Source organism: Oryza sativa, chromosome 9, assembly GCF_034140825.1.
Source record: "Oryza sativa Japonica Group chromosome 9, ASM3414082v1".
Taxonomy (NCBI): Eukaryota; Viridiplantae; Streptophyta; class Magnoliopsida; order Poales; family Poaceae; genus Oryza; species Oryza sativa.
This window is the reverse complement of record NC_089043.1, coordinates 24,228,355-24,252,064: the sequence shown is the minus strand read 5'-3', so window position 1 is coordinate 24,252,064 and position 23,710 is coordinate 24,228,355. Positions and strand designations below refer to the sequence as shown.

At 38.7% G+C, this 23,710-nt stretch overlaps 1 protein-coding gene across 1 annotated transcript; it reads left to right on the top strand.

Annotated features, from left to right (window-relative positions):
* The first annotated feature begins 9,698 nt into the window (after positions 1 to 9,698).
* LOC4347541 (ADP-ribosylation factor GTPase-activating protein AGD3) lies at positions 9,699 to 17,227 on the top strand. Its single transcript, XM_015757068.3, has 19 exons — positions 9,699 to 10,109; positions 10,993 to 11,069; positions 11,266 to 11,366; positions 11,621 to 11,691; positions 12,000 to 12,062; positions 12,144 to 12,188; positions 12,484 to 12,549; positions 12,637 to 12,684; positions 12,769 to 12,864; positions 12,950 to 12,991; positions 13,364 to 13,579; positions 13,691 to 13,822; positions 13,934 to 14,155; positions 14,277 to 14,363; positions 14,437 to 14,778; positions 15,190 to 15,332; positions 15,425 to 15,521; positions 15,829 to 16,328; positions 16,764 to 17,227. The coding sequence occupies exons 1-19, from the start codon at positions 10,065 to 10,067 to the stop codon at positions 16,879 to 16,881; spliced, it is 2,511 nt and encodes an 836-aa protein (XP_015612554.1). The 5' UTR covers positions 9,699 to 10,064; the 3' UTR covers positions 16,882 to 17,227.
* The last annotated feature ends 6,483 nt before the right edge of the window (positions 17,228 to 23,710 follow it).

Here is a 23,710-nt window from a genome sequence, read left to right as displayed (position 1 = left end):
GAAAAAGTGTGCGTGGAGAAAGAAAATAGAAGTTGGAAAAGTGTACTTGAGAACACACTCATAGTTCCTTTTATAAGAAGCAGCCGGTGAAAATATGAAATAGGCATTTTTTTTAGTTTATGTCTTTTAGTTTATTTATTGAATTTTATAGCTCTTAATTCTTAAGATCTACATTAAAAACTAAACTATTTGACTAAACTAAGGTTGTGTTCGTTCGGGTAACATTGAGGGAGATAACACCTCGTTTTCCGCGCGCACGTTTTCCAAACTACTAAACGGTGTGTTTTTTGTAAAAATTTCCTATAGAAAAGTTGCTTTAAAAAATCATATTAATCCATTTTTAAAATTTAAAATAATTAATACTCAATTAATTATAAGCTAATGGCTCACCTCATTTTACGTATCTTCCCAATCTCCTCGATCACCTTATCCTCAAACTCACCCTGAGAGAAGATACAACCGTCGAAAGCTTCGCCACAGGAGGCCCTAGTACTCCTCCATAACGTTAGCGTGAAGCTTCTCCAGGTTGGAGTGGATCTGTGGATGACCAAACACAAAGAAAAGCAGCAGCAGCAGCAGCAGCGACAAGAAATTTAAAGAAAGTTGGTATTAATCGGACAGATTCCTTGGATTAAAGGCATTCCTTTCCAACTGATGTGAAAATGTGAGAAGCCATTAGCAGAGACTTCAATGTTCACCAACTTTTGATTGGCAGCTAGATGGGCCCCCACAGACCTGCTTGGCATGCTGTCGATCGCGGAGTATTTAAGTAAACACGTGGTAATTAAAAATTTGTCACTTGCAGACTATCATACATAAGCTCTTATGTATTTGAAATGTGGGTCTACTAATAAATTCTTAACTACCACTTATAAAAATGATAAATAGTTAAATATCTCGTCGATCACTCGCAACGACATGGGTTGCTTTCACATAGCTATAGCTGATTATATAAGCAGTATTGTTCATTATCGACTGAAAAATATTTTTATTGATAAAACATATATAAAAATACATATATTATTAACGACTTAAAATCTAATATAAAATATAAAAATTAATTTTAAAATTTAATGTTCGTTGCGATTGTAAGCTGGGAAGCAAACTAGCGGAGGTCACGGGGCTATTGCTTGCTTGCTGCGGTCTACGGTAGTGTTCGAAACTAATGAAGAAAATATTAAGTAAGGATACGGATAACAAAAGAAAAAAACTATTAGCAAATAAGTTAATTTAGTTTTAATTATTATAAATTTAAGAAATAAATTTATCAGATATTTTAGAACAACTTCTCTATAGAAATGTACCACTTAATCGTTTAAAAAACATGCTAATAAAATTTGGGATAAAAATCTACATCTTAGGAAGAAAATAAGGACCGCGCTTGGACCGATCGATCTGGGAATACGTTGCCGGAAAAGCCTTCTTGCCGGCGCTTCCGCTCCGGTCACCGGCGGTGACCGGACGATCGCCGCGCCGACCGCCGGGGCGGCACCGTGCGAGCATCATTGCCGTCCCCAGAAAGGTGGCATCTTTACGGGCTGTCTCTGCTCATGTGGCAACAGACAGAGGGACACTAGTTAAGTGGCTAGTTTTACACGCTGATTTCGGATAGATTAACCAAGTAGAAGTAATATTCCCTTCGCTTTATAATTTATAAGTGGTTTGATTTTTTAATTAAACTAGAAAAAAATGCCCGTACGTAACGGGTAAAGTCTATTTCAATCTTATTATTGTTATATGGTTTAGTTAAGATAAAATTCACTGTGGGAATTCACTTGGATATATATATATTTTTAGAAAATCATGAGCTGCAGTTAGGAGTCCGATCGTCTTAAATTAGAATGCGAGTTTTTTAAACATATTTCTTATATGATTCCTTCTGTATTACCAAAAGTAAATGATCTCAAAAAACGACTCAAATACGGATATGCATTTCCAAAAACAAACAAAGTTAAAAACCGACTTATATACGGATGACGTACCAAAATACCGGCAAAAACATCTTCAATTTTTATAATAGTAGAGATTTCTTTAAGTTTGTAACAATATAGTAACATTTTTAATACAAAACAAATATATTAGATGTTAAATTTAATGAAACTAATTTACTGTTATACAAGTTCTTTTTTTTCTATAGACTTGATCAAACATAAAGAATTTTAACTTAAAAAAAATGTCAAGCGATTTATAATATGAAACGGAGAGAATTCCTTATAACTAGCAGGAATCAGAAAGCATCGACATTCATATCTGAAAGAAAGAAAACCAAAGTGCAGATCAGAGCTTATTGTTAATTGATTTTTGGCCACCGAGCTGATCACAAGGCGCGAAATGATGGGATTACACGCCTCATTCTTGATGGACTTGTCCCAGCTGACTCTCTAACGCTACAAGAACTGAGAAGCCTAACTCATGTACGGTGGTGATCATCACATATGTTCCTCAAAACCCCAAAACCGATTTTAAGTGAGGCGCTAGAGGGAGACCGAAGGACGAGCTCCAATAACTCTGATTCTCTCTGGTGTCATGTTACTGCACAGCCTAATCAAGGGATGGAAAACAATCCCTCCTGCACGAAAAACAGAGCGGTTCATTAGTGCATGATTAATTAAGTATTAGCTAATTTTTTTAAAAAAATAGATTAATTTAATATTTTAAGCAACTTTTGTATATAAACTTTTTTTAAAAATTGTATCATTTAGTAGCTTGAAAAGCGTGCGCGTGGAAAACGAGGGAGAGGGCTTAGAAACATGGGATTGCATACACAGCCTGACGCCTACGCTGATCCTTACAGTTGCTTCGCTACCCCGTTTTCGTTAGCACTACATCTACATATATTGCTAATAAGACTAATGACGTTTTTCTTTGTCTTCGTCAAGCACCTGTCAGTACCACTGGTCAATCACCAATTCCGCATAAGCAATTTAGGTGATCAAGTATATGTTGGATTAAGTTTATGAAAATAATTCCTAACACTAGTTTTTGCTATGTTGGAAGAACTTTGCAAGAAACATATTTCTGCTATGTTGAAACAAATTTACATGGGAAAAGAACCGTGTGTCTCCTCCAGTCCTCGAAATTGGAGCTAATAGAACAAGGAAAAAACAGATGAGACAAAGGTAAGAGACAGAGAGAGCAACATCCCCTTGTCTCACATAAAACTATACATGCCGACACCTCCTCTCATAAGTCCAAAAGCATATCTTTCCAAAGATAAAAAACTTTAATCATGCAACAAATCTCTCAGCTCAATTATTACTGAAACACCAAATTATCTCAGTTTTGTGTGAATGCAAAAGCTGAGTAGACAGAGGTAAGCTGACCGTGAAGAACACCGAACTCTCATCAGAAGTGGGCGCCAACCCCACTCAAAACGAGGAGGGAAGCCTGGAGACCGGAGACTGCCTTGAGCACAATGATGTATGTCCCCATTGCAATCTGTCATTAGTTCTGTCCACACACATTTCCTACCAAAGATTAGTGCATTAGCATTAGCCCATAGGTTGTGTCAAGACCTATTCCCTCCGTGTAAAAAAAAACTAAAATTAAAACTAAAACTAAAACTGAATGCGACATAAGTCTATCCAGGTTCGTTGTACTAAGGGCATGTTTAGATCCATTTGAAATGGCAAATGGTAAATGTCAAAAGTTTTGGCATTGCAAAAATACTAGCTGGTGTTTAGATACATCCTAAATTTTTTTTTGCCATTCTAGCACTTTTTGGTGGGGAGAGAGAGTGTATGGTCCCAAAGCACTTTTTGGTACAATTTGCTACTATGGACTAGCAAATGGCAAATGACAAATTGCCAACTTTTGCTACTAGTGTTTAGATTCAAAATAGCAAAAAATGCTCCAAAATAGCAGAACTCTTGCTATTTTGGAGGATCTAAACAGGCCTAAGATATGTCACATCTATTTTATTTTTGACGGAGTGAGTACTCCAAATGGGCTAAGTCGGTAGGTGTTTGGCTTTTACAGGTTACAACTTCCTCGTTTATCATAATCACACTTATCAAAATACTAAGGGCCCCTTTGAATCAAAGGAATTATGAAGGAATTTCATAGGATTGAAATCCTATAGGAAATTTTCCTATGTAGCCCTTTGATTCGAAGGATTGAAGTTTTTCAAATCCTATAAAATTCCTATGGAATGGCTTGTTGCATATAGGTTTTGGAGGAAACTTAGCAAGAGCTCCAACCTCTTGGTAAAAATCTTTTGAGTCTATCTCTCTCATCTGGTTCCTGTATTTTTCCTGTGGTCCAATCAAACGATCATTCCTGTGTTTTTCCTGTGTTTTGCAATCCTCTGTTTTACATATGCATTCCTGTCAAAATCTTATGTTTTTCCTATTCCTCCGTTTTTTCATTCCTACGATTCAAATGGGCCCTAAATGGTACTCCTTCCATTCCAAAATATAAGGCATAATCACCCTTGACTCAAAGACCAAGAAAAAATTATTATCACCTTTTTGTTTGAATCTATCCAATTAATACAATACATGCACCCAATAGAATTAAACATCTTGTGAGTTGTATGATTTAAAAACTAATAATTTAGAAGATAAGAGATACTAATTAATTACCATGCATGCATGCCTTATATTATGAAACACCTTTAAAAAATAGTTGTGCCCTATATTTTGAAATGGAGGGAGTACAACTTTTTGACAAAAACTTTTTACATATTTTTTCAAAAAATAAAATAAACTCATTTTAAGGTTTGTAATAATTAAGACTCAATCAATTATGTGCTAATGAGTTATTTTGTTTCGCGTTCCGCTGAAAATCCCACTCCAAATGCTCTACCGAAGATAGCATTAAGCCTAGTTAACAAGGTTGTAGTACTAGTAGTGAGCAGTGAGCAGATATTAAAAAAAAACTTCAATCTAAATAGATTATATATGGACCACAAAAGGCTGTTACTACCTTTGTAAAGGTACACATGCATCATGCATGGTTGGTTCCTCTCTTTAGTATGCATAAAAGCTTTATTAAATTGAAGATCTTTGGGAGTATTAAATTGGGTTATATGCCAATTGATAATATGCATGGGTGTTTCCTAGTTGCTTTGACTCTTTTTTCTGTATGAAGAATAAAATTGTTGTGAAAAGTTGTCCATATGATGTAATTGGCAAATTCAAAGGTTAGCTTTTAGTTATAAGCTAAAACTGGATAGAAATGGCTTAATCATGCGCAAATAACAAGCATATTGACTAATTGTTAACACCCCCGTATTGGGAACACTTTTGAGTTTTGAGCTTTAAACAGATGTATAAACGGCGATTTAGCACTGGAGCTTTTGACAAGAAACTAGTAAAAGCTAGGCCAAGACAGAGTGACAGACAATAAACAAGAGTTTAGCAAAGGAACACAATGATCGTGCCAGCAGTCATTGTGGAAAGGGCTACATATACAATTACTCCTTTAATGTAGAGGTATTTTAAAAAGCAATTCTTTAGCCCGAATATATTTTGTAAAAACAAATTATCCGTATGACAGGAGTAAGATCCATTCGCACAAACGACCATATCAAGTTATTAACTTTCGAGGGGATTACTTAATCTGTTTCCTACATATCTTGTGTTAATGAAATTCTTAATCTCCAAACTATTATTACCTCCTTTTTAAATATATGACGTTATTTACTCTTAGACATGGTATTTGATCGCCCGCCTTATTTAAAAGTACCTGCATAAAAAATATATAAGCCATGTTTAGATTTTCTTTAATGGTAAAACAAGCCACAATAAAATAAATAATACTTATATAGGTTTTTTAATAAAATGAGTGGTCAAATGACATATCTAAGAGTGAACGGTATTATATATTTAAAATGGACGAAGTACATTCTTCGAAAGGAACTATTAGCGTTAACTGTTTTGTTAAGCATTATTATCTCACATGCTTTTTTGGAAAATATGTCTTTTGATTGTTTAATATGGTAAACATTGGTCAGTACAAACACTATATATATTTTTTTTTGTAGAAACAAGTGCAAACAATCAGGGGGCTACAGAGTAGTTGCACACTTTGTCCCTTGTAGGCTACAAATTGTGCATATCTGATCCAAGCTTTTGGCCGATGTCCATATTGTTGCTAACATTAAGACACTAATAGCTATTTAAAACCAGCCATTTCTAAGATAGGCACAAATGCAAACAACCAAAAAAACCAAAGTGCAAAACATCAGGTATGTAGCAATTTTGAGGTGATTGTGGGCCCGGCAGGAGCGGCATCCAATAAAGCCAAAAACCAGCGTTTGCGGCCCACCCATGACCATATGAGAGAGCGTCTAATTAATTCCATCTCTGTTAAATTAATATTCTTCTTCTTTTCGGCGATTTTATATTCAATTAGTTCAAATATAGGAGTAATGCTTACTAAGAAACATGTATAGAATTAAATAAACTAAAATCTGACTGCTAGCCTGCTAGTACGTACTCGCTGTTATGTTTCTTTAGTACATTGGAACCAAAAGAATTTAAATTAAAAGCTCTTGCAGTGTTCGTGCCATGATTACTGTCGCGCTTGCTCACGATCGATAGATGCTGCTGGTCGTGACACCCCAGGTGAGCTTACCCATCTCGTTTTAAGCTTGTGTGTTTCCCTCTCTCGATGTTAGGACTTCAGAATTTTGTGCTTTAGCTATCAGGCTATTCACAATGCACCTAGGTGACGTACAACTCTAAACTATCATGCAGGATATTCCGCTTCATGTTCAATGAAGTCATGCCCCTGTAAACACATATACATCTCTCGTTGCTTGCATAACCACTTGACACGGGACAGTGTCGCTCGACTGTGCCCTGGAAGTTGTGGGCATGGCTTATGGGCCCGAAGCATGCACAGTCACACACACACACACACACAATGTAAAAGGTATGGCTTTAAGACAATAATTTTTTTAAGTTAACTTAGTTAATTATGTCGAGGTAATACATCTTAAGGGATTATGACATGTGACTCTCGGCGTCTACATATATAGCTAAGATGTATACAACCAAAATTTCTTTGGGTTAGTTAGCCCAACATCAAATAGTACTCTTTTTATTGATTATGTGGAAGACAACCGCACACCACATTCATACACCACAAGTGTGTGTTCCTAAACATGCGCTCAAAGACATGAAAACCAACACCACATCCCTAGCTAGCTTCACTCCCATTAAAAGCACATTGGCGTGGAGTAAAAGAAAAGCACATATGGTGCTCTGCGTTCGGTTGAGTTTCAACATTTTGAAACTTTTTATAATTATTAATCCTTTCATTTTATAAAGGCAACAGTTTAAGTAACACAAGATATTGAAATATATATAATTCCAACACCTAAAATATGAATACTATGTGCGATAGTAGGATATATATACTACCCTGTCCTAAAAATGTACGTCCCGATACATAATCAAAAATGATATCATTTAGGACGGAGGGAGTAATAATTCCTAGTTACACACTCGTGTGTATTGTAAATTCACAAAGGTAAGAAAATAGAAACGGTATAACTTTGTAATTTGTTCTTTTTACTTAAGAAGGCAAGGATGTACGTTGCCACTTCAGAAGCTACACACATTCCAAGTTTCCAACTAACCACAGTTTCTTGATCCAGCCGCGACAAAATCCCAGAACTGGGTATCGATGCAAACAAATTATAGTTAAGTTAGTTGGAGTTCTCCTTCCATTCGATGCATGGTATCAGGCATCGGCAACGCAAAGACGTGTGTAAGATGCTTATATATTGCTGGATCGATTGCTTGAGATCTTCATGTAGCTTTCCCATGTATTTGGAGATCGTATAATATGTAGAACTCATATCAACATGTTCAAGTTAAAATATATCATTTTCAACCTTTCACCTACTATACTCCCTCCGATAAAGCATTATTCCTCCTTAAAGAAAAACTTCGAGCTTTAAATATATATATATATACACACACACACGCTATGTATAAATCCTAGTGAGAAGTTGATTTTTCAAAGGACGGATGTCGCACGAGACTTTTTAAGGCTGTGTTTTTAACTTTCATCATTAATTTATTTTTAAATATTTCAATTCAACTTTTGAAAATGTTATAGTAATCTTAAAAAATATTTCAAAATATTATAACTTTGCTATATTTTTTTAAGTTTTATACTATTAACTGCTAGTAATAGAACAAATACTTACTTGTATTGTGACCAGGGCTAATTTTGAGAGCTAATGTTTAGTCATGAATTGGTAGGCTAAACATTAGCCTAGGGTGACATGTTTGGATCTATGGACTAATTCAAGGCTAAAATGTGGAGAGAGAGTAGAAAGAGAGAGGAGAGAAGGAGAGAGAGAGAGTTCTGCTTTTTGATGGTCCCCACACAAAATTAGCCCCATTAGCACCCCTTGGAGGGGCTAATGTTTCGAGGGCTAATTTGAGGCTCAAAGGTGAGGGCTAATTTGAGGCTAAAAGGTGAGGGCTAAACATTAGCCCATGGAACCAAACAGGGCCCAGAGATAGCAGTTCAGATCAAAATGTACAGTAATTAACATCAATTGGAGCACATTAATTAGCCAGTAATAGTAGCAACTTTTAACCAATGGGATTTAGTTATCTTCCAATACTTGTGGTCGTTAGCGAATGCCTATGTTTGACCATTGTAATTTAGTTCAGGATCAATTACCTATGCATCGTACTACAGCCATTGACCAACATCCTGGTCAGGAGCAAACAGTTAAAGTAACCCAGCAATAATAATGCAATTAATATGACGAAAGATTTGTGTTTAACACAGATGGGAGAGGACGCTGTTCATCACAGATGGGAGAGGACGCAGCTGTACAACAAACAGCACGAAGTAGTACATGTTTCATGTACGGATTTATGTCGTGCACAATTGGACATACCAAGCCTGGAATTTTGTTTTATGTACTTATATTTTGAATTCTGTTACTAATAATATCAAACCAACTCCTGTTTTGAATTTTAAGAAGTCGCCGGTTTTTTTACTTAGTTTTCTTCTTTTTGACCATTGAGGCTAGAATTACTCTCTTTTTTTCCTCGATTTAGATAGTATCTTCTAAGCAGCTCCAACTTTCAGTGGCGGAACCACCTCTCGGACTGGTCAGATGGCCACCAAGTTCCCCCACTAGCATTTTCATTCCACTTTACTTTCGTTGAGAACACACGCACAACATTTTTACGATGCTAGCAAACATTCTTTGTCGTCGCCTAGGCTCGACGATTTCGCACGCCACCGTAAACTTCCTTTAGTTTTTTTTGCGGGTATTTAAAAGACGTACCATCAAACATCAAACTTTAGCAGTCACCACACACTGCAAATTTGTCATCAAACACAAAGCTAAACCAAAAGAACAAACTGAAAGCTATAGAAAAAAAATAAATCCAAAAGGCAAAAAGAGAGAAAATTGTGGTTAGGGCAAGCCACCAATACACTCACCGGCAGGTGAGCAGCCTCCTCCGAGTCCAAACCCCCACCCCACACTTCCATACACCGAGTCCACCAACGCCCCTCTCAGGCTCTCACTGACACCGGGCCCCACCACCCCACAACCCCACCGTGCACCACGCCCACCACGTGTGGCCCCACACGATTAGCGCTTAATCCCCCACTCCCCCACGCTTAATTAGCCCAATAATAGTAAATAAATTAAAACTCGAAGAGGAAAAAAATAATTAATAGAAAAGCGCACCGTTATTTCATTTCCCCCCGTTCTCCTTTCCGCTTTACCTCTCTCCTCTCTCCTCTCGCCTCGCCGAGCCATTCGATTCCTCCGCCGAATCGCCGCCATTACGCCCAATTCCGGCCGCCTCCTAGGGTTTCGCCCGCGCTCCGCCACCGTCGCCCTCCCCCCGGCACTGCGCCGCCTTCCCCACGCCGCCCTGGAGGAGCTGCTCTGACTGCGGGGAGGTGTAGGAGGAGGAGGGCGGAGGAGGTGGTGGTGGTGGTGGTGGAGAGAGAGAGGAGTGCGTCGCCGACGAGGTGGGTGGTGGTGGTGCGAGGAGAGGGCGTTGATGAGGTTGTGGTGGTAGGGAGGCAAAGCAGTGTGGTGGTCGCGGCGGCGGGCGGCGGCGGAGATGTTTTTCACCAGGCTGGATGACTCGCCCATGTTCAGGAAGCAGGTGAGTGAGTGGAGATCTCGGTTCGTGGCGGTTTGGGGGCGCTCGTGCGCCGTGGTTGGGAGGTTGGTGTCAGGCGAGTGGAAGCGTAGGGGAAGAAGAAAAAAAGGGATGCAGCTTTTGGTGTAATGCTTGCCGCTGGTGGCTTCTGGGTTGCGCTGAGAGTGGCGGGTTGGATCTATCGAATGTTTTTTGGGCTGTGACGATGGGAATGGCTGGAGAAAGTGTGATCTCCCTCTATCTCGGGGGGGTCTAATTTGTGGATTTGAAATTGAAATGGAGCTGCTCGTATCGTAGGTTTCTTAAAATTTTTTTGTTGCTGTTCTGACGGTTTCATTCCTAGATGGAAGAATTTAGCGTCATTAGTTCTGTATTTTTCGTATGAGCGTGTGAGTAAAGTATCTCCTGTAAGCGTTATTTTTGGCTTGGGTTCCTCACAACTGCAGTAGATTTTGCATTCTGTTAGAATATCTTCTTTTCTCATGTGTGTGTTCGGCACTCGATTATTATCCTGAATTCCTGATGCAAAGGGGACCTTAGGTTATTTCTGTGTGAATTTTGGCGAATAATGTTATATTGGTATGGGTCCTGTTTGAAATTCCAGAATGACAGGGGCATTGTTCAATTCCATCAGGAGATAATCCTGCACCCTAAAACTGAATCATACATTATTTGGGTTCTTTGATTCTTTCGCTGATTGTGAACAAGTGGTTTATAATTATCGTGATTCATAGAGAAAATGGAGGGACTCTTTTATTCAAGGGTTATGGGGAATATATTATAAACGTTTGCAGTTTGGGCAAATGTGGTGTATTGATTTGAATCATGTCTTCTAAAGTTTTTGGTTCATGAACACTGTTTAAATGGTTATCCTTGCAATATGTAGATACAATCCCTTGAAGAAGGTTCTGAATTGCTGAGAGAGAGATGTTTGAGGTTTCATAAAGGTTGCCGCAAATACACGTAAGTGGTAACTTAGTCTGCAGTTTTAGACTTACAAAAACCAAAAGTTTGTTTGCTCATTTATTTGCAAATTCTGTTGGAAAATATGGTCTGGACTCTTAACTCAAGAACCATTGGGCTCTCTATATTCTTCTCTCCTCGTTTTGCTTATGCTTTGCTATCTAGCATTAAAAACATATATGTTTGCTTATTACAGTGAAGGACTAGGGGAAGCATATGATGGAGATATTGCATTTGCAAGTTCACTGGAAGCATTTGGAGGGGGGCATAATGATCCAATCAGTGTTGCTTTTGGAGGTTAGTAATGCAGTTCTTATTCAGATATATTTATTCAAGTTTTTATAACATGGGATCGAGGAATCCTTTTGTTATTTCCAAACTGGACAATTGGCACGAATCGTTGAGAACTACAAAATAGGTTTCAGTAGATTTCATTCTCCAGCTTATTGCCTTCAAAATAGTGATCCTAGGATTCAGTAAATTTCATTCCCCAGCTTGTTGCCTTCAAAATTAGTGATCCTTTAGTAAGTGTGGCATTCACTTTTTTCCAGGACCCGTCATGACCAAATTTACAATTGCCCTGAGAGAAATTGGAACTTACAAGGAAGTATTGCGCTCACAGGTAAACATTCATATATACATTACTATACATGCATTCTCTCTTCTGGAAAATCTGAAATTCTGAATGTTCTTTTCTAAGTTGTCACTCTTTCAGATATTGTCAGCCAGTTGTATGACTTATCTACTTTAATGTGAGATTCTGGATTTACTAGTCATTTGGGAATAGTATGGTTGAAATAATTCATGTTATTGTATCATAGTTCAAGTTCCAGGCTTTCATTACCAAGAATGGAAACAACCCCAGTTTTATTAGAAGCTGTAACCATACTTCCACTTAGTGGTATTACTAATAATATACTCTTTTTTTAGGTTGAGAATATGCTAAATGACAAGTTGCTGCAATTTGTGGACATTGATTTGCATGATGTGAAGGTACTGGCATAATCTTCTATTAACATTGGATAAATATTTGGATCTGCATACAATGTTTTAACTTTGATATTGTTTGTTTAGGATGCCAGGAAGCGTTTTGACAAGGCTAGCCTTCTCTATGACCAGGTGACATAATAATGTTTCTATCATCTCGCTCTCCAATATGATAATCAACTTGTGCTGGAACCTTGAAGGTTCCATTAGCCAATTATACGTAGGTGTAGCTAATTGATAATGAAGGAATTGCACAAAAATACCCAAACTATTTTAGGATAAGGAGAATCACTGCAGTTAAGCACTGGTATTGCCATGTTCACTTGTACTTGGTGCTGCATGTTTAACAAAAAGTTAAAAGTTGATGGCTATCTTTTAGGAAGAGTTTATCTATCACTGACTTCTAGTTGTTTGTCTACTCACTCAGGCTCGTGAGAGGTATTTATCCTTGAAGAAAGGCACACGGACAGATGTAGCAACTGCGGTGGAGGATGTATGTTCCTTCTATCATTTGTCTTCATATTTGTATTTAGAAAGTTGGATCACTGCATCCTTACTAATTTATATGTCACACAACCAGGAGCTCCATAGTGCCAGATCCTCATTTGAGCAAGCTCGTTTCAACCTGGTACATGCACTGTTTCCCTGTATAACTGTTCTGATTTCTGTAGTTGTATGTACCGTGGCTTTGTCTTATCTATTTAATTTTCAGGTGACTGCACTTTCAAATATCGAGGCCAAGAAAAGATTTGAATTTTTAGAGGCTGTCAGTGGGACAATGGATGCACATCTGCGCTATTTCAAACAAGTAATCTATTGTCATAATTTGCATTTTGACATCCTTAGTAATATATGAATGTGGTTCAAGGTTCCACTGTTGCTGTTTCTTTCAGGGATATGAGCTACTCCATCAGATGGAGCCATATATCAATCAAGTATAAGTCTTTAACCATGACCATTCTTCTCATAATGTTTCTTGTGCTGTATTCCTATACCTGAATGTTTCATGCTAGTTCTTGACTTAATTGAGGCCAATGCACATTTGCTTATTATTGGATACACCAATATTTTATGTCACCGATGGGCCATTAGTCATTCTTGCACTTTATATAAAACATAAATTTCTGCTCATTTCCTTCAAAATGACATGCTCTGCTAAGGCCTAGTAATACCTGTAATTTAAGTGTTGGATGTGTATGCAACATTCACTTCATTTCTAAAGACCAATTGTTTTCTGTATGTGCATGCATGTTTCTATACCCTCATTTGCGGTTTTTTGTAACACATTATGGATTCTCCTTTTTCAGGTTCTTGCTTATGCACAGCAATCAAGGGAACGGTCTAACTATGAGCAAGCTGCTCTTGTAGAGAGGATGCAAGAGTTTAAAAGGCAAATTGATCGGGAAAGTCGTTGGTCACCAAATGGCATAAACGATTCCCCTAATGGTGATGGAATACAAGCAATTGGTAGAAGTTCACACAAAATGATTGAGGCGGTGATGCAATCAGCTTCAAAGGGCAAGGTAGCACATTCTGGTTGTCCTGGAAGTTAATACTCTTGCTTATGTCTACGCTCAGGCTCACATTTCAGCATGGAAATTCATGTCATATTTTAAAGTGAGTACTTATTTCAGGTACAGACCATTCGACAAGGCTATCTCTCAAAGCGATCTTCAAACTTGAGAGGTGACTGGAAAAGAAGGTTCTTTGTTCTTGATAGCCGAGGAATGTTATATTATTATCGCAAGCAGAATAGTAGACCATCTGTAGGTCCTCACTCCCCTGAATAAAATTATTCAAATACTTAATTTGACTTGATATTTTTTACATGCTTGTTTCATTTCAGCTCATAATGTTTTCGTTTTTTTACTTCGTAGAGTGGTTATACTAACCAAAGAAGTAGCGCTCCGTCAGAGCATGGTTCTGGGTTGCTTAGCAGATGGTTCTCTTCTCATTATCATGGTGGAGTACACGATGAGAAATCTGTAGCAAGGCATACCGTGAACTTGCTAACATCAACCATTAAAGCTGATGCTGACCAATCGGATCTGCGGTTCTGCTTCAGAATAATTTCTCCCACAAAAAACTACACTTTGCAGGTACAAATATTTACCAGAAATCTGTTGCATCTATTTTATTTAGATAGATTTATATTACAGGAATTTTTGAATAGCTGCCAGATTTCTTCCTTCCTAATGACATGCACCTCTATTTGGGCAGGCAGAGAGTGCGATGGATCAGATGGATTGGATTGAAAAAATAACTGGTGTCATCGCTTCTTTGCTGAGCTCCCAATCGCCCGAACGGGTTAGTGAGTACTTAGGTGGGGTTAGTTACATAGCCAGATTTTGATTTATCTGACACTAATATTTTGTTTCAGCGTCTTCTGTCGAGCCCAAAGGGTAGCGGCCATAATCGAACTGCCAGCGAAAGTAGTTCCTTTAGTAGCTCGACAGAACTTGACCATTCCATTAGTGAAGACTGCATGCTGGAAAGGAACTCTGGAAGTGGGTATTTTGACCACTCTGGCAGAGCCATCCAGCATCACCGAACCAGCATGAAACCTGACAAGCCAATTGACTTGCTTAGGAAAGTGGTCGGCAATAATATTTGTGCTGATTGTGGTGCAGCAGAGCCTGACTGGGCATCCCTAAACCTTGGAATTCTTCTATGCATCGAATGCTCTGGGGTACACAGAAATCTCGGTGTGCATATATCTAAGGTAAGCAAGCGCTATTCTCATCAATTTTCACATGCAAAAAAGTTCATTGCACAATCGAGGCATTGTTGGTTCTATATTCAGATTTTATGTTAGGGTTTAAACTCTGGTCATGTGGTGTGGTTGTGTAGCTGACTATCTGTGAACAACACAATGTTCTTTGTGCAAACAAGTAACTGTAGGTGGTAGTACATGCATCTTTAATTATAGTAGCATGGTCATTTTTGTGATGCTTTGATGTCTCCCTTTTGCATAGTCATTAACATAGTTTGGTTTCTTGTAGATACATTTATCCTACATCCACGGATAATTTTAACAACTTATAGTAATGCAGATTTGCTGTTTCGTGGATGATATCATGGTTAGGGTGATTAGCACACTTTTTTGCCTAAAAAGGTGAACTTGTATTGACAGGTAAGATCACTGACACTTGATGTCAGGGTCTGGGAGCCATCTGTAATCAATCTCTTCCAGTCATTAGGAAACACATTTGCCAACACTATCTGGGAAGATATGTTACCTTCATCAAGCAGTGTTGATCATGGTGATAATTCAAGGTAACAACCATGTGTTTTTTTTTCCACTAAGTTGTAGAACCACCATCTTTTTACTGTTATGCAGATAACTTATAAGTTGCACCTTTTTGCAGGGCTGATGGACTAGAAAACACATCACATAACTTAATTTTCAGCAAGCCTAAACACTCGGATCATATTGCTGTGAAGGAGAAATTTATTCATGCAAAGGTAATAGGTACTTCATAGTTTCTCTACTGATTCAGTCAATTTTACTTGGGATACAAATTATCAGCCATCAGTAATCAGCAAAAAATATGTCAATTTCAATTTCAAGAATGTATGATTTGATGATGTAGTCAACGATATTGACTTCAGTCGTCTCAGGAAACTGTGTTGCACACTTGTATTAGCCATAATGTGTAATACCTCATTAACTACCTTCCTAAAAATAAGTCGGCCTACCAAGTGTGTACTGTCATTTGGAATATTTGAAATGATTTATAGCATTTGACAGTTGTTTTATTTAATATTTCAGTATGCCGAGCGAGATTATGTGCGAAAGCTTAATATGGATGATAGCCTGGTAGCTCAACAGATGTGGGAAAATGTTAGTTCAAACAACAAGAAGGGGGTTTACAGTCTGATTGTGGGGTCAAATGCCGATGTAAATTTAACTTATGGGCAGACATCATTTAATTCGGCCCTAACCCTTGGAAAAGCTCTACTTTTACAAGAGCAGCCAACTTCACCATCAGATGGAAGTTCCAGATGTTTTGATCGTAGTTCACTTGAAAGGATTTCTCCCAGGGACTCTCTTTCTCTTGCCAGCACAAGTGCACGTATAGATGAATTGGATGATTGTGTCGAGGGATTGTCATTGCTTCATCTAGCATGCCGTGTTGCAGATGTGGGTATGGTCGAACTTCTCTTGCAATATGGTGCCAACGTAAATTCTGCAGACTCTAGAGGTCGAACGCCTCTTCATCACAGCATCTTGAAAGGACGACATATGTTTGCAAAGTTGTTGCTATCCAGGTATGCAAAAATCAACAATACTATGTAATTTGGATTTTGTTGTATGCTTAGGTTTTGAAAGTTATCATTCTGGGTTTAATATTGATGTAAAGGGAATGTGTCAATATTATCAAATTAGGAATTGTACCTGGAGAGATGATCAGTGGTAGTTGGTTCCTACAATGTGGTTCTTGGTAAGCATAGGACCTTAGGCCTTTGGGTACAGTACCCATGCTTGCTTCCTGAAGCAGATTTGAACACATATTTCCATAAACAAGCATTAATGAAACAAGTAACGTGATATCGATGAGGGCACTGCTTAGTGGTCAAAATGAAATGCTTTATTTACATAGATGTTACTGTTATGGATTATAGCTTGCAGCAAAACATGGTGATGTTAAAAAAAACCTAAAAACACTTGGACATCCTAATTTACTTGCTCAACTTTTCATGCAGGGGCGCTGATTCACAAGCCACGGACCGAGATGGTAGAACAGCATTACAGTATGCTATTGACAGTGGAACTATTGACGACGAAGAGATTCTTGTTTTGTTAGAAGACCCAAGTAGATAATCCATTAGCTACCAATACCCCTTCAGTTCAGCAGAGCAAAGCTTTGTGTGCTCAGTTGCCTCCATGACAGAGTCAACCGGCACAGCAAGCTCCAAGTTTGTGTCGCCGATGATCACAATCTGTGACGAGAACAGTATTGGTGTTCTGGAGCTGCATTGTGCCCTCCTCGTTTTCCGGGTCTCGTCTTAGCGTGACGAATGACCAGACCCCAATTTCCTTCTGGTTGCAGTTTGCAAAGCTCTTTTGGTCTTTCTTTTTCCCCTGTTTGCTGATGATGCACTGTGAGTTTTGTACATTGCAATTGGCCCCAACTCCCCAACATGAAGTTGCTGCCCTTCTGATGACAGATGATGATGTACATATAGTGATCCCATGTACCACTATGATTTTTCCTGCAAGCATTACTAGTTTGGTGAAAATGAAAACTATGCACTTCCCTCCTGCCGACACGTGGCGCCCCCAGTTGTCCATGTGACTGCCCAAGCTCTGAACTGCTACAAGGATCTGAATGCCTGCAGCTTCAGAACACAGTGTCATCTGATGGACTTTACTCTCACGTTTCTGTTGCTGAGCAGTGTGAGTTTTGCTCGTGTAAAGTGTGACATCTACTTGGACAGTGACACTCTCCCTTACACTGTGTTACACCCAATATACCCACATGCAGTCACATCCAATCATGCTTTGTATATTTTCAAAGTTTTCCCAAGTTTCAGCTGGGCTTGGAGATGAATATGCTTCAGTTTCAGAGGACAATATATATATCAAGCTACATTCCACTGCCTGCCCGCTGCTCATGACGAGAGAAAATTCAAAATCATTCGGCAACGTCGTTTTCAGCTTCACCAGGCAGGGTGTCACGTTGTCAATGCCAAGATTGAATAATTAGCTATGCTGATTAATTAAGCTCTGCCAAGAACTGCACCGTCACACTGCAAAGGTCAATTAATTGTGCTTAGGTGTTTTCTCAAGTCAAGAGTCTACTTATCTGTTAACTGTTATCATTTTCGTGTACAAGTCGGAAAACGAAAGAATTTCCTCCCCATTAATTCCTACAGAAAATGAACCTCATCCACCAAATCCCTAGAAATTTAATCCCCTGACAAATAAATCCGAATTAGCAAAGTGCCATTTTTTTCTTCGTTCTTGGCTGTAACGAGTTGATGGCGCAGAGTACAATACTGCACGTACATATATACGTGTGCGTGCGTGCGTGCATGCATGTATAATGATGTGGCATGCAAGAGGCAAACGCACGTACTCCATCCGTCCCAAAATATAAGCATTTTTAACACAATAACAAGTCAAGCATTTTTAACTTTAACTATTAATAGCAAAAAAAAAGATCAATGTTACTAGATTTATCATTAAACAAACAATTATAATATGTAACTCTTTTTATTAATAATATCTTACTTTTATAGATATTTATTGGTTAAAGTAGCATCTCGGAGACCGTGTCAAAGTCTAAAAATACTTATATTTTAGGACGGATGGGGTACGTATATACGTATCCGTCGGAGAAGAATACGATGCAACTACGGCAGTATCGTACGTATACGAGCAGAGCAGGCATGAATTGCCAAGCCTAGTATAATATAGTATCCTTGACCTTTTAGCTTGTTTGTGCATGCATGAACAGTTGATCCAGTACGAAATTAATTAGCTGCAAGTATACATACATGTCATCTCGAGGTACGTACGTGAGTAGAATTTATGTGGCAGGTCAATGGAAGTGCAAATGTTGAAAAATGTACGCTTTGGATACAGTGAATATATATATAATCATACAGAAAAAAATAAAAAAAAATCAAGAACTTGTACAGAGAATAAACAATTATGAGCAAATTAAAGCTAGGCAGTGATCTGTACAGTGACACATGAAGGCTAGGTCTAAAAGGCTCAAGTACTATTCCATCTACTACAATGGATGCACGGTCAGTGATGAGCTCTCTTCTTACACGCCTCCAAAGTACATGAAGAATTTGTCAGTACGGCACTAGGTGATAATCAATGAATAGTGATCGAACATCAAAAGATATATACGTGTATATAATTATACATGTTTAGAGAAAATCGACCTATTTTACGTCACTGATTTTCACCGGTTCCATGATTTGTCACTGATAATATTCCTTTCTGTAATATAACATTAATGAATCAATGATATTGTTACTTTCTCTAATATATATTACATTGAGTTTATAGTTTCTATAATATGCGATTAATAAGTTGGGCCAGATACTTCTTTTAAAAAATACCAAAGACCCTTATAGATGTTAAAGATTGACAACTAACTTATCCGAGTGAAGTTTGAAATTATGATATTTTTATAGCATCCTTATACGACATAGAAGTATATGTATAAGTTTCAAGATTTTTGCATTATTATTATTATTATTATTATTATTATTATTATTATTATTATTATTATTATTATTATTATTATTATTATTATTATTATTATTATTATTATTATATAAAATATGATTTATTTGTTATATGTTTTTTTTTGCGGGGGAAGGGAGATCTATTAGTCAGATAGAGCATCCACATCAACAAGATGTGTAATGAAATTACAGCTCTCATCCGGCCAAAACTTGGACAAAGTTTCAGCACGGGCCTTATTAGCTAGAAAATGACTAATAGAATTCTAAGAACGCTGAATTTTCTTGAGGACAATCTCCCGGTCTCCAGACATCAGAATCCCGATGTCTTTAACAACGTGAGCAAGCGCCGACATTTCCTTCTGCGCATCTTGAATCATATTAACAGTCGTCAGGCAATTAGTCTCTACAATTATCGGCAGTAAGGTCCATTGAAGCACCATATTGAGCCCCTCTTTGCAGGCCAGAAGTTCAGACTCCAGGGGGCTGGTACAACGCTCAATAAAACCACAGACAGAGAAAATAACCTGGCCGCTGGTATTCCTGAGCACCACACCCACACCTCCTGTGCCTGTTATAGAGTCAAAGGAACCATCAACATTTAGCTTCATCCATCGCTCCTGCGGTTTCTCCCACCTGGGTAGAGCCTCTGAACAATCCTGATGAATTTTCAGGCCCTGTCTTGGTCTGCATTGAACCACATGTTTCCCTGTAACAACGTTTGCTTGCGGATATTGTTTGATCTCTAAGAGCGAGGTGATATAGCTCTGTAGAAACCTTTGCGATACATCCACTGGAGGCGGCACTTTGTCGTGAACAATCTCATTACGCACAAACCAAATGTGCCATAACAACATAAACAGCATATGTCTTTCCTCTTTTGGTGTTAGCTCAACTTGTTCAAATAGCCAGGAGGATCCTGTAGAATTTCCGACAATGCCGACTGACAAGTTGCCTGAATACAACAAGGCAGACCATAGTCGCTTTGCATGTGGGCACCTTCCCAGTGCATGGCCAACATCTTCTCTTACAGTACCACAAATGCAACATATTTCTGATTGTTCTAGTTTCCTTCTCTTTTTATTCTCCATAGTGGCTAGGCTGTTTGTAGCAGCTTTCCACATGAAGATTTTAACCTTTTGTGGCACTTCACACTTCCAGATTAAATCCCACATCTTCCTGGACTTGTCATCTGACGAGCTGGAGCTTTCATCCATATTGGCCAGAGACATTGCCAATTTATAAGCACTTCTGACAGAGAAACGTCCCATCTTGTCCGGATGCCAAGCTAAAAAATCCTCATCCTGCCTCATTGAAGTCCGAATCCTCAGTATTTCTTCAGCACCACAGGGAAGGAAAACCCGATTATCTTTCTGAACGTCCCACACACCGTCAAGTCCCAAGAGCTCGGACACCCATTTCATCCTGCAATTACCTTTCCTTGTTATTGGCCGTCGAGAATGGTCCCTTGGAATCCAGGGATCACGCCATATGCAAACTGACTGACCATTTCCAACTCTCCATATACAACCCTTCTTAATCAATTCCAAACCGTATTCGATTGCTCTCCAGCCAGGTGAAGCATTCCCACTAAAGCAAGTATCAACTAGAGTTCCATTTGGAAAGTACTTTGCTTTCAGCACTCTCGCACACAAACTATCCGGGTTCACAATAAGGCGCCAGGCTTGTCTAGCTAGCAGTGCTTGATTGAACAATTTAAAATCCTTGAATCCCAAGCCTCCATACTGTTTGGCCTTCGTCAAATACTTCCATGCCCTCCAATGTGTTTTCCTTTTTCCCTGTTCCGCACCCCATCAGAAATTCCGAGCCAACTTGTTTAAATCTTCACAAGTCGAGTCCGGTAACTTGAAGATACTCATAACATACACTGGGATAGCTTGTATGACTGCTTTTAGCATGATTTCTTTGCCTCAACTAGAGAGATAGTTTTCTCCCCACATAATTATTCTCTTCCAAATCTTCTCCTGAAGACTTTGGAACTTGCCTTTGTTCATTCTCCCCTCCGGGGTTGGAAAACCCAAATATTTATCTTCAAAACCATTGCCGACGATTTGGAGTGTACTTCTGATTTCAACTTGGACACTAGCGGGAGTAATATCATCAATCAGCATGGAGCACTTTGCTGGATTAATAAACTGGCTAGTTCCTACAGCATAGTCGTCAAGGACTTCTCGGATCACATTAGCCTGGCCATTATCAGCCTTGAAAAAGAGTAGAGTATCATCCACAAACAGAAGGTGGGAGATTCCAGGCGCCCGCCGACAAACTTGCACCGGGGTGATTGCCCCTTGAAGTACCTTTTCATCCAGCAGGAGTGATAGCCCATCAGCAACAAAAAGAAACAAGAACGGAGAAAGCGGATCACCCTGGTGAAGGCCGCGAGAAGGAGCAAATGTACTCAGTAAGGTTCCATTGAGTTTGACTGAATATCTCATCGAGGTCAAGCACGTCATTATCCAACTGACCCACCGATGAGTGAAACCTAACTTATACATTGCTTGCTCCAAAAACGACCAGTCAACCCGATCATACGCTTTAGAGAGATCAAGCTTGTAGGCACAAGCAGCTTTTCCAGGGCTCTTGTTCCTTTGGATGGAATGAAAGCATTCAAAAGCTAATAGGGCATTGTCTGTAATCATCCTTCCTGGCACGAAAGCACTTTGATTCTGAGAAATCAAATCATCCAGGATAGGCCTAAGCCTATTTACTAAGCATTTGGAGACAATCTTGTAAATCACGTTACATAGGCTTATAGGCCTGAACTCTTTCAACTCCATTGGTTGATTAACCTTCGGAATAAGCACAATTGCAGTCGCATTGATACCATCTGGCATGATCCCAGTGTGGAAGAATTCCTTGACAGCCCTAACCACATCACTCTTGATCAGGCCCCAATTTCGTTGGTAGAAGCGAGCCGGAAAACCATCTGGCCCAGGCGCCTTAAGTGGACCAATCTGAAACAAAGCATCTGCGATTTCTTCATCAGAGAAATTCCTGCAGAGGGAATCATTCATTTCGGCAGTTACTTTCTACTGGAACAGCCTTGTGACTCTAGAATGATCAACAGTAGGGTCTGCTGTGAACATATCCTTGAAATAATCCGTGGAAAGATTCTCAAGGTCTTTTGTCGCACTATAAACAGTGCCATCCGGGCCTCTTAACTTGGAGATTTTATTTTTCTTCGCTCTCCATCTTGCTCTGTTATGAAAAAAGCGAGTATTCCAATCACCCTCTTTCAGCCAGCTAATTCGCAAGCGTTGTAACCAAAGCATCTCCTCTCTATACAACAATTCATTCATATGGTCTTACGCAATGCGAATTTCTCTGCGGTCTGCATCCCTTTCTACTAATTCAGCAAGCTTCTTTCTGGCCTTCTCTAGACATCTACCAACATTTCTGAATTTTGTTCTACTCCAAGTTTGCAAGGCCGACATTACCTTCCTCAAAGCACAATTCATATCACCCAAATGTTGTTTCTCCCCAGCTTCTAGCCATGAATCACCAATCACTTCCGTTGATGCAGGTTCATGTTCCCAACATATTTCATAATGCAGACACTTCTTGCGATTCGCATGAGAAGTATCCCTGGTAAACCTGACAAGAATGGGACAATGATTCGAGCATGGAGAGGTCATATGGACAACCTGTGAATATGTTACATATAACACCTTTATTCAATTAATGTGTTGTTCTTTTTCTAATGTAAATCATTTTTCATATGCTACACAAAATAATTTATACTATTGTCTTAAAGCGTTTCCCCTCTCACGCCACACAAAAAATATCTTGAAAAAAAAACTTAAAACATATGCAAACTTAATTTAGTGTCATGTAAGGAGGCTAAAAATTGATAATGTTTTTAAAACTTCTACTGAGATAAATCAATTGTGAACCCTTATATGTATATAAAGGTGTTTTTGAAAAGAAAAATCCAGCACAACGACATATTGTACAAACATAGAAGCTAGGGGCGATAAAGCCAGATGTAAATTATTGAACCAACGCAAGCTTAATGGCATATACTATCTTATGCAATTGCTTGCTACTAGGTGACACCAGCTTGCAACAAAAACTACCAAAGCTAGATATATCAAAATGATAGAGTCTTATATTTATGCAGCATGTATGCATATATACCCGGGCCCCTACGGCCAGCTTATATCCATTCCATTGCTACTTTATTAGTGCATGCATTCATGTATGCATGCTACAGCACTATATATGCATCCATGCCTTTGTCAGCTTCTTCACTGTGTACTTCAGTTAACTCGATCGTGCCCCATATATACTTATATACACATCGAATTGCATCTGCTTTTGCCCTTATGGGTCCATGTATGCATTGACATCTAGCTCATTGCTTTTTCCCTTTCTTCTTTTTTTAAGAGCACATCTAACACATCTCCTTGCTGGAAATGTATGCA

Coding starts and splice junctions, on each gene's coding strand:
- LOC4347541 (XM_015757068.3), top strand. CDS start 10,065: ATGTTTTTCACCAGGCTGGATGACTCGCCCATGTTCAGGAAGCAG. Junction 12,550..12,636: donor TAGCAACTGCGGTGGAGGAT/GTATGTTCCTTC, acceptor TCACACAACCAG/GAGCTCCATAGTGCCAGATC. Junction 14,156..14,276: donor CAAAAAACTACACTTTGCAG/GTACAAATATTT, acceptor CTATTTGGGCAG/GCAGAGAGTGCGATGGATCA.